This window comes from Notechis scutatus, chromosome 4, assembly GCF_049901735.1.
Source record: "Notechis scutatus isolate UNSWTSFEM ecotype Mainland chromosome 4, rNotScu1.2, whole genome shotgun sequence".
Classification (NCBI taxonomy): Eukaryota; Metazoa; Chordata; class Lepidosauria; order Squamata; family Elapidae; genus Notechis; species Notechis scutatus.
The window spans coordinates 138,224,759-138,238,194 of NC_142012.1; the positions used below are offsets into that span (position 1 = coordinate 138,224,759).

Sequence of the window (13,436 nt, forward strand, 5' to 3'; positions counted from 1 at the left end):
TGGATAAATTAGCTTTGTGGTGAAACAATACTATTGTCATAAGGACAATAATCAATAATTTCACACATTGTTAATTAACATTCTTCTGCTGATCTTATATGGACAATTAAAATTTATTTATATTATACCTAAGAAAAATTGAAGCTCAACACAGATCCAGACATCTAATGCAAATGTACCATGAATACTTACATCATATAGATAATACCAATAGCGACTGATGGCATGTAAAACTCTTAAAAGAATAACAACATCTACTGAAGGATCTTCAAAAGTTATACTTTCAGGAGCGGAAGATATCAGATAAACTTCCAAAGGATTTGAGACAAAAGGACATATACCATCTATAAGAAAATACATTCCATTAGAGAAGGAATTATATACAATATTTTCATCAGTCATTTTACATAATACAAGTGTAGAAATACAATGTCAATTAAATTGCAGTTGAACTAATATAGTTCAAAACTTATACAACCTTTAGTCTACATTAGGAAATGAACAAATTACTTACCATGCCACAATTCATCATGTTTTTTTGCATTTCTGGGAGATGTTTTCGTAGGAGCAGTTTGTGCTCTTCCTCTTTTACCACCAACACAATCTTTATTACTATCTTCATCTTCTCGTACTGGCTTGTACCTAAAAGAAATACATTCTAATAAATAATTGATCCAACAACGGAGAAGCATGAGCAATAGCTTTTTTCCTTGGATCAATTTAAAAATAAAAAAATCAGGTCAATGAAAAAATAAAGTTATATCTATAAAATTAAATTATTAATTTACAATTTATCTCCCAATATCTTTCTATTTATGTCCCTTCATGGGGCACCTCGCAGGACATTGTTTGTTTTTCTTGATCTGAAATCTGCATTCAACTCTATAGTTAGGATAGGTGCTGGTAGAAATTGATCTTTCACAAAGGAGATATATACTGTTAATATATACTGTTAATTAAGAAAACACAAAAATATCCTGTGAAAGTTATATTTGATCATTATCTTTACCTCTGCCAATATCCTAATGCTGAAAGGGGTAAAGTAAAACAGCATTTTGCCTCTTCTCTTACTTCATATTTATATGAACTCTATAGCTTTATCTAAAAGCAACTATAATCTTTCACTATGAGGAATGTACAGATCACTATGTTTCCTTATGTTGATGCTGCTGTTATATTTTTACTACACAGATTAGACGCAGAAGACTGAGATCTAGAAATCTACTGTAATGAAAAAAACCTTCATTATTAGATACTCTACATCTTTTTTTAAGGGGGTTCTGCTGTCATAAATATCATTGGCAAATAAATGGAAACTCAATGGTACAATTCATATTCATTAAATACCTTGGACCGATATTCCATCCTTCCTGGAAAGAACAATGTAAGTCAGTTGTCAAAAAGACAACTGAGAGGGATGCAAAGATTATACTGAGTTTCTTTCTTATGAGAAGGCTATTGTACATTAGTGGCCATTAATATCTTTAAAACAAAACCAATCTTTCAGATGACATATGGTTCCCACGTGTGCACCCCTCTTAAATCCAATGAAAATCATTCAATCCAAATTTTTGAGTCTTACAGTTTTAACGTACTCTTCAATATCTTCATTAACGACTTAGATGAGGGAATAGAAGGGAAATTTACCAAATCTGCAGATGATACTAAGCTGGCACGAATAGCTAACACCCAAGAAGATAGGCTCAAGATCCAGATGGATCTTGACAGACTAGAACACTGGGCCATATCTAACAAAATGAAATTCAATGTAGAGAAAAGTAAAGTCCTACACTTAGGCAAGAAAAATCAAAAGTACACATATAGACTGGGTGAAACCAGGCTCAATAGCAGTAACTGTGAGAGGGATCTTGGAGTCTTAGTGGACAACCAGCTAAATATGAGCCAGCAGTGTGCAGCAGCAGCCAAAAAAGCTAATGCAATCCTAACTTGCATTAAGAGATACAACCGAGATCAAGTGAGGTACTAATACCACTCTATAAAGCCTTAGTAAGACCACACCTACAGTACTGCATCCAGTTTTGGTCACCACATTATAAAAAAGATGTTGAGACTCTAGAAAAAGTAGAGAAGAGAAACCAGGATGATTAGGGGACTGGAGACTAAAACATATGAAGAACGGTTACAGGAACTGGGCATGGCTAGTCTAGTGAAGAGAAGGACCAGGGGAGACATGATAGCAGTCTTCCAATATTTGAGGGGCTGCCACAGAGAGGAGGGGGTCAAGCTATTTTCTAAAGCTCCTGTAGGCCAGACAAGGAATAATGGATGGAAACTGAACAAGGAGAGATTTAACCTGGAAATAAGGAGAAACTTTCTGACAGTGAGAACAATCAACCAATGGAACCCACTTGCCCTCGGAAGTTGTGGGAGCGTCATCACTTGAGATTTTCAATAAGAGATTGGACTGCCATTTGTCAGAAATAGTGTAGGGTCTCCCGCTTGGACTAGATTATCTAACTCTGATTATCTGTTAAATGGACTTCGTTGTTTATGTAATTAATGGATTTAACATAAGTATACACCCTGGGAACCATATTCTAGTACACAGATATATCCAAGCAGTTTTTATTAAAATGGTTCAGAAGTAGTTTTGCACTATCTTCTATGATTATTTTAAACTGCCCTAGTCTAGTGTACAACCCTAGAGCTCCCTGACGATCTCCTGCTTTACTTCAGAATCCAGACAAAACTGGTCAGGTGGCTGTTATAGGAAAAATTGGAACTGGGAGTTTTATACATCATCTTGAACTTCTGGTGGAAGGTGGGGTAGAAATAGAACATATAAATAAACCTACTTCTACAGTAATTATAAATAAATAAAAATAGCATATCAGAGGAAATTAGTGTCATATTTCACCTCATTGAAGAATCATCAGAATTCATGTGAAATATTCAATCTTATTTTTCAAACAAAATGCAATAAAAGGTCTCCAATTTCCTTTCACCAGGAGACAAATACGTAGTTTTAGGGTCTATTGTTCATTCAGGCTCTATAATATCAAAGATGCCAGAATATTTTTTTCCTATTAGGAATGGATGAAATAAACCGAAGCTAATCCCTGTACTCACATATTTTTACATTTGATTAAACCTTCAGAAAGTGTTAAAATCTGCTCCAACCTACTTTCCTCCATTTTGTCATGTTAATTAGAAATTAAGAATAATTACAATTAGTTCAACTATTTTAATAATATAATCAATATAATTAATATAATACTTCATCAGATTTATATGAGAACTGTCACAGATCCTTTCTTTTGACTCACCAAATGGTATGAGTTTTGGTCCATATGCCAGCTCTTCCCAATGGGTTGCTTTCATCATCTGTAGACTCCCTCTCTTCTTCAGCTTGCAAACTAAATTGTCTAACTGCTTGATAAACTGTCATGTTGTATGGCAGGAGATGATCTCCAATATAGAATTGAAGCCGGTGCCTCACATTCCCTGAATTTAGGAACTGAGCAGCCTATTTTAAAAAAGCAGATGTGCCGGGAGGGGAGAGAAAAACCTTTAAAAACAACTTTTGAAAATGCAAAGCAGAATTATACACTGAACAGTGCCTTACCAGAGATTCATCTATTTCCTCATCTGATCCATCATCATCACTATCTTCATCATCTTCTCTCACTCTGCCATAACCTAAAATAAACAAACATAATGTACCACTGGATCATGTACCAAAGAATGCTTTTAAAATAATTACAGAAACTGCAAAGTATATTTTATGCTCTTATATTTATAGAAAACATTTTCTCCAATGAAGGAAGCAAAGACGGAAAATTGCCTTGGCTTTTTAAAATTATTTTTTAAATGCTAAATCGCAGTATAATATTCTATCTCAAATAACCCATTACAGAAAGAATAATTTAGCATAGGAGTTCCAAGAATTTTACTAAGAAGCTTCTACATACTAAGTGATCTAAGAAAGGACAATTAAAACTGTCTGCTTTAGGCATGGGAAGATTTATCAGCATGCTTCTTCTGGGATAAGTGATAGGTGGGTGTTATGGTTTTTAAATTATTATGTCTGGGTAATCTAAACTTAGACTTACAGTCTAAGTCTTAATAATTCAAGTCCTAGCCAAGCATCTGAGATGGTACTACAGTACTATCTAAAAATATAGGCAGTTCCGAGCAGGGTGATTTTTTTAGGGTATCAGATATATTCAATATTTTGAGATATTGAGGAAAGTTCTTTATGTATTGTTTTGAGGGCTCAGGATTGGTATAACAATGAACATGTCTTGGGTTTCCGGTTTGTCGGCTTCGCGAGCGGTAGGGATTTGCGAAGCTGCGCAATCCCTGCCGCGCTAGCCGTTTTGGGGCTCCAATCCGGACGGGTGCGGAGCAAGGCTGCCCTGCAGGGGTAGCTGAAGGTAAGGGGGATCCGGAGGAAGGGTCTGGGGGTGTTGCAGACCCCCTCGCTGGCCGGCAGAACCCCCTTTTACCAGGACGGTGCAGCGGCGGTCCGTAATGGCCGCCACAAAGAAGTCGGCAGCCGGGCAAGTATGCGCAGGAGGAAGAAGGGAAAGTTATTAAAAGTGAAAGTTATTCTTGGTCGACCCAGGGCTTTGAGATTCATCTAATTTAATTCCTGGAAAAGATGGTTTTTTGATGATTTTTTCCACAAGAGAAAAAAAGCAGCAATTTTTGAGGTGCTGAAAGGAAAGTTTACTCTCCCTCCCGACGGAATTAAGCCGGAAGGGAGAGGACAAAGAAAATATATAAATCTGGATCTTGGTGGAGGAGATGCCTTGAAGATTTGAGGACAGAAACATAATTTTAATAAGGCTTTAAAATACACATTTGGACTCTCTTTTTTTTTGTTTGATACCACCCCTGGAAGAGGAAGGGGAAATTTGGCTTGCTTGGATTTATTGAGGATTGTGGACTTTGGGATTGTTTTACCTTTCTCTCTGAATATCTGGTTGGTGTAAGAAGAAAGAGGAATAAAGAAAAGAAAAGGTTTATTTATAATGGCTTTTCCTTCTGAGGACCTGAGGGATGAATATGAGCAAACAAAAGCAGCCTGTAAAGATGGTATGGAAAAAGCTTTTCTATTTCTAGAAATGGCGCTAGTTAATTACCAACAGACAATGAAACAGATGGAAACAGAAGAACAACAACAAGAAAAAGACGAAGACGCCATCTTTATTGAATTTCAAAACTTATCTAAGAAAGAAGGAAGGAAGGAAGAGAGCAAGGAAAATGAAGGACTTAAGATCTAAAAAAACATTTGAGAAAGAGGAAAATATGATGCAAAGTAAATATAATGATAGCAAACAAGAGAAAAAGGGAACACAACAGAGAAGGGATCCCAGCAAGGCAGAGGTTAGAAGAAGAAGGGGGGTAGGAAGATTTGGTGGGGGAAGAAAGAAAGGGGAAAGGCGGAGAAAAGCCTTAAAGTTTTAAAATTGGATGGGAGAAGAGGAATTTTTTTTAGGGACAAAGGATGAAATATAAACTTCTGTAAGAAAGATTCTGCTAGGTACAGAAGATGGTATTGTAACATTTATATTTGAAATAGTTAATTAGAATGGTTTAAGATTTAATAAGAAATTAAAATGTTGAAGTTTTTAATAATGATTGATTTTTAAAATGTAATAAAATATTGAAGGAAAGGAGGATACAATGTATTTAAACATTTTTGGTGGATAGAATGTACCAAGCAGAACCGAATTGGGTATTTGTTATGTTGAATGTTAATTTTACTAACTAAGGGGGAGGATAGAAAGGCATCATACTCTGATTAGTGATTTCAGGAGAAATTCTTTTTCTTATAAGAAGAGATAGAGGGATAATGAATGGGCAAAAGATATAAATATAATGATTTAATTAAGATGGATTAAATAAGATAGAATTGTGAAGAGTGAAATGCGCTGCCCATACAAAGAGAGGTAACTGGGGCCAAGGTACTTTACTAAAAGATTTTTTATATGTTTGTTTGTGTTTGTTTGTGTTTTATGAGAATATTGGGGAAATTTTTGTGGAAATACAGGAAAGATTTAAATATGTAATGATTTGTTTGTTGTTGAAATTAATAAAACTTGTTTTTAAAAACAAAAAAAAAAAAAACAATGAACATGTCTTTAACAGATATACAATTTTGATATGAATATCTCCTACTATTCCAGTATTTCATTTTTTTTCCCAATTGTTTTTCCTCAATCGTTTAAACTGGATTTGGCATTTTTGTCCACCTATCAAGCACTTCCTATGGACCTGGAATGATGAAGACTATATGGTTTTTTGTCACCTTTGTTTATCATTTTTGCTTATACTACAGAAGTAATAATGTGTATCTACATATATACATATGTATATGTGCATGCATAAACAAATACCTTTCTAAGTTATCCAATTACTTTACTTTATTTCTTACTAAGATATGGACTTGCACAAACTAATGCATATACCTCTATTATGAATCTATGTATTACTAAAACACACATGCCTATAACCTTCCACTGGGATGAAATGGTGCATCATGGGGCAAAACTTTTTCAACCAAGGTACTACAAATGGTGTAAATTACAGAATGTATCTAAAGTCTAGGAGCAATGAACTCCCATGGAATTGAAATTTGACACATTTTATAAATCATGTTGTATCAAAAAACTATTATAAAACATGTAATAAGAAATATCATCAAACATTTCCTGTGGTCAACTATGTTTGATTGTGCTGTACAGTTTAACATGGGCTATTTTTAAGATGGATACATTTCTGATATTTCTCTGAATATTTAAGAATTTTCCAAATGCATTAGAAGCTATGCTGATGACCCAAAGAATAACAGATTGTCTAATTTCTATCAGAATTCCAAGATAGACAGCAACTGTCACAGAGGGAAAGTTATCATTCAGAATCATCAGGTAGGGAAAGTTGTCATATCATCTTGGAAATGTTCCTTGCACATGCAATCCTTAACAATTCAACAATAAACTGCTGATCTATGAAGGAAAATTATATACAATAAAAAAATTAACTTGAGTTATAACAATATTCAATAAGAAATGTCCTTCAATTAGCTATTTGTCTATATTAGCTGGTTAACCTATTCCTGATTCTGGCCTATATATGAACAGGCCATTTGGAATGGGCAGACCAAACTGTTGGCTAGATATATGAGCACTAATGCAATAGGGACTAGAATGTCATTGCAAAGAAACCTTAGCTAGGCTGTTTAAAACTTTTAACTAAGTGGGTTATAATACAGTTTGTAAAAGCTGAGTTCCTAAAACAAAACTAGAAATAATATACAATTGTGATCATACAGTGGTAGTGAATCATAACAAGAATAAAATACCTCTAACTACAAGATATCTTTCAATGGCTTGTACCAACGCTAGAGGATCTATCTTCACTGGTCCTCCTTTCCACTGTTTCACATTAGCACAATCTGGATGTCTTTGCAGCTGGCATTTTAACTGATGTGTGTTGAAAAATTTTAAAGCTTGTGATCCTCTGTTAAGAGAAAAACTCAAGATAATTTAATGAAAAACGTTGCTACAATTATTCTATTTTTCGTTTCATACAATCAATTCATTATAATAATTAAAATAATTCATCTTTTGCATTGGCTACATAGATTACATTGGTGAGATTACAGGTATTTTAATTTGTCTTTCTAATTCAGAACCTTCATAACATCATGTGATATTTTTCATTTGATTTCAAATTATTATAGCAAGGTGCTTGTTCAAGACAGTTTACATTGATTAAAGTAGCACCTTCATACAATCTTACCCAGGGCAAGACCAATTAAAAAGTGTTACCTCCTTTTAAATAAATATGTAGAGTAGTGCACCACAATGCACTAGTAGAAGAATATAATTAAGATATTACTTCATTAGACATCCCATCTTGTTAGTTTTAATCTCAATGTTCAAGCATACAAACATGTTAGGTCATTGTTTAACCTATTGTTTAATAGGTTATTGTTTTTAGTTCAAATTATAGAAAAAAATATGTAGATTTTCATCAATCTAGTCTAAAATCAACATAGACTTCCACTTTCCCACAATTCCTATAGATACCATAGTATCATAGAAGATACAAGAACATTTCAGTGAAGCTGATACCCACATCATTTAAAAGCTAGCACTTCCCAACAGTTACTTTAAAGTATTTTTAATTAGGTGAATTCCTCAAAGAGTAGCAGTTTTTTTTTCCAGGAATTTAGGATATCAGTTAAAAAATTATGATGGATACTAACATCAAAAATGATTTATCAATTGACAAAAACATTTATGAATTTTCTTTTGGAAATCTAGAGTTTTATCCTAAAAACAAAAGAAAGCATTTGGACTATAATTTAAATGACATTCTAATTTAAGAAAATTGGTTTGAGATTTATATGGTGCCTCTTGCATCTTTTTCTCATAATCTATGTGGATTTTCATATATCAGTTATTCTAGGAGGTTTTATACTATAATTTTCATCTTGTAAAAATACGAAACAGAATAGTCAGAAAGATAAGTTACTTATTTATAACTATAAATCTTTTCATTGGCATCTGCACATTCACATATACAAGTTTTTTACATCTTGCATTAAAGCCTATCAAAAACTTTCTATAGCTAAGGTTTTTGATAGTCAAGAACCTTCTATAATTGAGATTTTGAGTGGAAAACATGTCAGTATTGCCAAAAAATTTCTCCTGTTTCATTCCCAGCTCCTAAGGATTAGTAAAGAAATACTCAGAACTAGAATCACCCAGACTTAAAAGAGGAAGGAGACTGGTTTGTGCAAATGCAGATAATAAAGAATCACAATTGCAAGTAAACAGTCTATTTTCCCTTATTGTGGCCTCAGCGCAACACACATTTGGGGTAAGTTTACCTGACAGTGGTGGCCCAGCAATTAGATCAAAATAAATAAGAGTAATACCCTAATTAAGAATTTCCCTTGACTCACTGACTGAGTTGGGAACATAGGACAAAACACTAAGGCCTTAAGCAGATGCTTCTTTGTAGTTATCTGACAGAAATATACCATTACAAAGCACTGTTGATATTGAAAGGGCCCATGTGGAGTGAATGCATAATTCCTAATGCATTCAGAATCTACTGTACAAAAATGGACAGAAACCTGCAGTAAAGCTTTTCACAGTCTCTCCAGTGAATATTAAAGGCAACAGAACAATTGCATCTGAGAATTATATTGTGGAATGAAGAGGGATTGATAAACTACTGAAACTTGTTCTGAAAATCACATTTGGATAAAATATTCTCAGGGGCAAACACACAGTGGAGAATAAAACCAGTGCAAAGAGCCGCTGTACTAAGCTTGATTATATTAATCCACAAGCTACAAACTGGAATTCAACAGCCGAAAGCTACCGATTAAGAAGCCAATAAATTCTATTGTACCCTGCCTTTGAAAACAAAATCAATGAGTGAATTTCTTGGCTATAGAGACGATTGAATAAAAAAAAAGGAATATCCTCTACAATTAACCAACTGCTAAGTGGCAGAAAATAAATGAAGAGGAAGAGACTGATTCCATGCATGCCAATACTGGCATAGTTCCCCAGGAAAAAAAAAATCAGCCACAGAAGATTCACAAAGTCACATAAATAATTCACAGAGACCACACATGAAGAACCAGAGAAACCTTTAGGGATAATACTTTTGCAATTATTCCACAAAGGAATGATTCAAACCATGGATAACAACTGCGAAACAACCAGGAGCAAAAAGGTTTGTTCTCAGAATATAAAAAGACCTACTCTATGTAATAATATTATAGAACTAATCTACTTGAACTAAATTCAAACCAAGAGTTGTTTTCTCTAAATACAAAGTACAATCTTTAGTAGTTAATGAACATGAACACCTAAGAAAATTAAACAATCAGAACATGCCTTGATTAAATACTGGAGGTACAATGCAACTTGAAATTGCAATAATGGTACTGCATTCGCCTCATAGTAAATTTTACACACACACACACACACACACGTTTCTCAGAATATAAGGCTGGGCCTTATTTATTTTAGACCCCCTGAAAAAACGGCTAGGCCATCTTTTCGAGGGGTGCCTTAAAGAGCGAGGCAGAATAACAACGATTAATACAGACACTGCTTCGGATGGAAGCCCCCCCCCCCCCGGCGTGTGTGTGTGTGTGTGTGTGTGTGTGTGTATTCGGAGACTGGGAAAACTCTGGAAGCTGTGAGCCAAAGAGAAAAGGCAGAGGCTAGAGGAGAATGAACGCCACCCCCACAAGCAAACTGGGAAAAGTCAAAAATCCACCATAGAAGCATATTTTAGTGAACCTAACCTTTCCCTACAAGTTTCCCCAAAGGCTGCAGAGATAACAGGAGAGGGCAGCCTGGATAAATCATACCCTACTAGCATTGTGTTCCCCATTCTCGTGGGGAAAATCTTTTCCAATTCACCCCATTCTTTTCCCTAATTCTGCCAGAAACAACCCCCCTACACACACACACACACACACACACACATGGCAGGGGCTGATCATGACAACGTGAAAAGTCCTGGACATGTTCAAAAGTGCCTCCCCCCCTTCTTCCTTTCTTTTTCTTGCTCACTTTTCTTGTGTGTGAGAAAGCCAGGGGGGCGGTGGGGGCGGTGGCAGAGGGCTTTGGATGAGCGATGACTGTGGCAGGGAAAGCAGGGATCAAAAAAAGTGGTGTTACAGAGACAAGGGACTGAGATCCAATTGACAGGTAAGTCGCGTGGGATAAGTTGGGCAAGTCCCCCCCCCCCCTCCATGCCTCCTCACCTCATGTTGTAAACGACTGTACATGCACTTAAATAGACCCAAATTTTGGAGGCAGGCCTTAATTTAACTGCATGTGCACAAACAGTGCTGGGCCTTTGTTTTGGGGTTGGCCATATTGTTGGGAGAAACATGGTGTGTGTGTGTGTGTGTGTGTGTGTGTGTGTGTGTGTGTGTGTGTGTGTGTGTTTTCTTAAGTTTTCGCGGTACTTACATGTATGGCATTCAGCTTTGTTGGGTATTTTCCACGTCATTGTAGTTGTGCTTTTAAAGTTGTAGCAACGTTTGGCAGAATCTCATCTGCCATCATCAGGCTTCTGTACAGTGTTCGTCTGTGAGTCAGACTTTCACAGCCATTTCAGTTTAGTCTGACTCACAGACGAACACTATACAGAAGCCTGATGATGGCAGATGAGATTCTGCCGAAATGTTGCTACAACTTTAAAAGCACAACTATAATGACGTGAGAAAATACCTGAACAAAGCTGAATACCCTACATCTAAGTACCCGCGAAAACTTAAGAAAACACACACACACATATATGTGTGTATGTACATGTACATATATGAAAATATATTCTTTCATAAATCAACAAGGCACGATTACATGGTTCATATAATGTTCTGTATTTATCTTAAATTATCCTACCACATTTGGTCAATATAGTTTGGTTATAGATCTACCTGGTAATGTCTCCCCCATTATAAATTATTGCAAATGCACTTTTGCTGCTAATGACAGAAAGTGTCATTTTCCTTCTCTCTTATATGGATACACCCAGGCTCAAACACTTTTTCAGTAGGTTGAGTATTTTAGATGCAAAAGTGTGAAGTGTGAGTAGATGAAACGGGCAAATCATATTCCGACAACTGAAGTTCATGCATCATGCCAGATTAGGAAGCTGGAATTTTATAAATATTACATTCTTGCAACCTCTACACAGAAGTTTAAGATTTTCTGCTAATTTGGAAATACCTATTTAGTATTTAAAGAAAAGAAACAATAAACACCATATAGCATATCATTTTACCTGTGCAGCATTCGTAATACAAGGAACGTGCTACAAGGAATACAAATACGTTTACCTGAGCATTAATCCTTACCTGCTCCCCGTTCCATTTCCACTTGGAAAATCATGGACTTTAACTGGAAATTGCTCCATCTGACTAAGACAATTATTCATTTTATGGACCAATGCTAACAAAGGCGCATTTTCTAAAGGTTCCAATCTTCCAAGGGGTTCTTCTCCAGGAAGCTGTAAAAGTTAATTGTTTCCCATTATGTAAAAATCACAAAGTTTGGACAAGTCAACATTTAGATAATCCAAATGGACAAACAGAAATGGTTCCTTCCAAATATAAAATTGGAAGGGACCACTGAATTCATACAGCTCTTAATGAGGAACTGAAATTAAAGAATACACTATTATTTTACTTCTTTGGGCAATATAGAAGTTATATTCCAAATGTTCAAGACAGTACAATTCTGATACGACTATAGTTCACTAAGAGCAGTATAATTGTACTTTATTTAATTTGTTAACTGTCTTGATCATTAAACTAAAGAATTTATATATCAAATAGAAAACTCAGATATTTTTTTTTGTGAGAGGTTAGCATCAAACCATATTTCAAAATTTGGCGTCAAGCATTTACTGGGATAAAATAACCAGAATATTTATCTGGCAGAAATATCTAACATATTCAAAAGATTTGTTACAGAGTAGATAGTGGAATGAAAAGACCCCTATAATACTAAACGAACAATACACGAATACTTACAGGAGAAGAGAAAAACACATGAAGGAACCTTTTCAATCTGACATCTCTGCTTACAGCATCTTTTTCACCCTTTGACGTCAAGTAAAGCAGCAACTGCTTCATAAACCCACTGTGCTGGATCTCAAATGAAGAGACATCAGACTCAGAGACTATACTACGGATTTCTACAAGGCACTCAACTCCACCATCCACCTGAAAGAAATAGTTTCTATATAAGAACAAGGCTTAGTAGTTTTGGAACTATTCCATAAATGGAATAGAACATAGTTAAAAACAGAAATGAGAGAAAAACAAACTGCAAAATATATGCAGATTTGACTTTACTAATCCTGTTTTGTCATATCGGAGTATGGATAGAACCCACACTATAAATAAGAGATAGCGCACAATATATTCATGCAGTGCATGACCCACAGAGATAGGATGCTTGAAATATTTCTTTTCAAAACACTTCCCCAGAGCCATCCAAGTGAAACTTTGACACACAAACAATTTTTTTTTTCTTCTGACTGATTGAGGCAACAAATAATGACCAAACTATGGATTTCTTATTTCTTTCTTACTTTCATAACAGTTTCATTGTTTCCATCGTGGCTTATTAAATTCATCAGTACCTATTATTTGTGAATCCTGAAATTTTCATTCATCCAATGCTCACTAATTAGTATACGGTCAATTATATCTGTATTGATATCTACTATTACAAGTTAGTGAATAAAAATATGAAGAACACTTAAAACAGCTTGATGAGAATATTAAGAGCCATTCTTACAAAATAATAAAATAATGTTATTACCCAAGGACTGAATTCAATAGAGATACCAGATCTATTAAGTAACAAGGCTGTGCAACGCATCTGAACAAAATGTTTTGCAATGCATGAGGC

The 13,436-nt window shown here is 35.1% G+C and overlaps 1 protein-coding gene across 6 annotated transcripts in view; it reads right to left on the bottom strand.

Moving 5' to 3' along the window:
• Nucleotides 1–13,436, bottom strand: part of TRIP12 (thyroid hormone receptor interactor 12) — a 97,774-nt gene that overhangs the window by 11,371 nt on the left and 72,967 nt on the right. For 4 of the 6 annotated variants that reach the window (XM_026664431.2, XM_026664467.2, XM_026664449.2 and 1 more), the window contains 7 exons: nucleotides 12,551–12,742; nucleotides 11,873–12,024; nucleotides 7,331–7,503; nucleotides 3,587–3,660; nucleotides 3,288–3,487; nucleotides 515–642; nucleotides 193–344 (listed from right to left, as the gene is read on the bottom strand). In XM_026664431.2, the coding sequence (XP_026520216.1) occupies nucleotides 193–344; nucleotides 515–642; nucleotides 3,288–3,487; nucleotides 3,587–3,660; nucleotides 7,331–7,503; nucleotides 11,873–12,024; nucleotides 12,551–12,742 (1,071 nt within the window). The remainder of the gene's footprint in view (nucleotides 1–192; nucleotides 345–514; nucleotides 643–3,287; nucleotides 3,488–3,586; nucleotides 3,661–7,330; nucleotides 7,504–11,872; nucleotides 12,025–12,550; nucleotides 12,743–13,436) is intronic. The other 2 variants (XM_026664458.2, XM_087965102.1) reach the window with 1 other exon arrangement.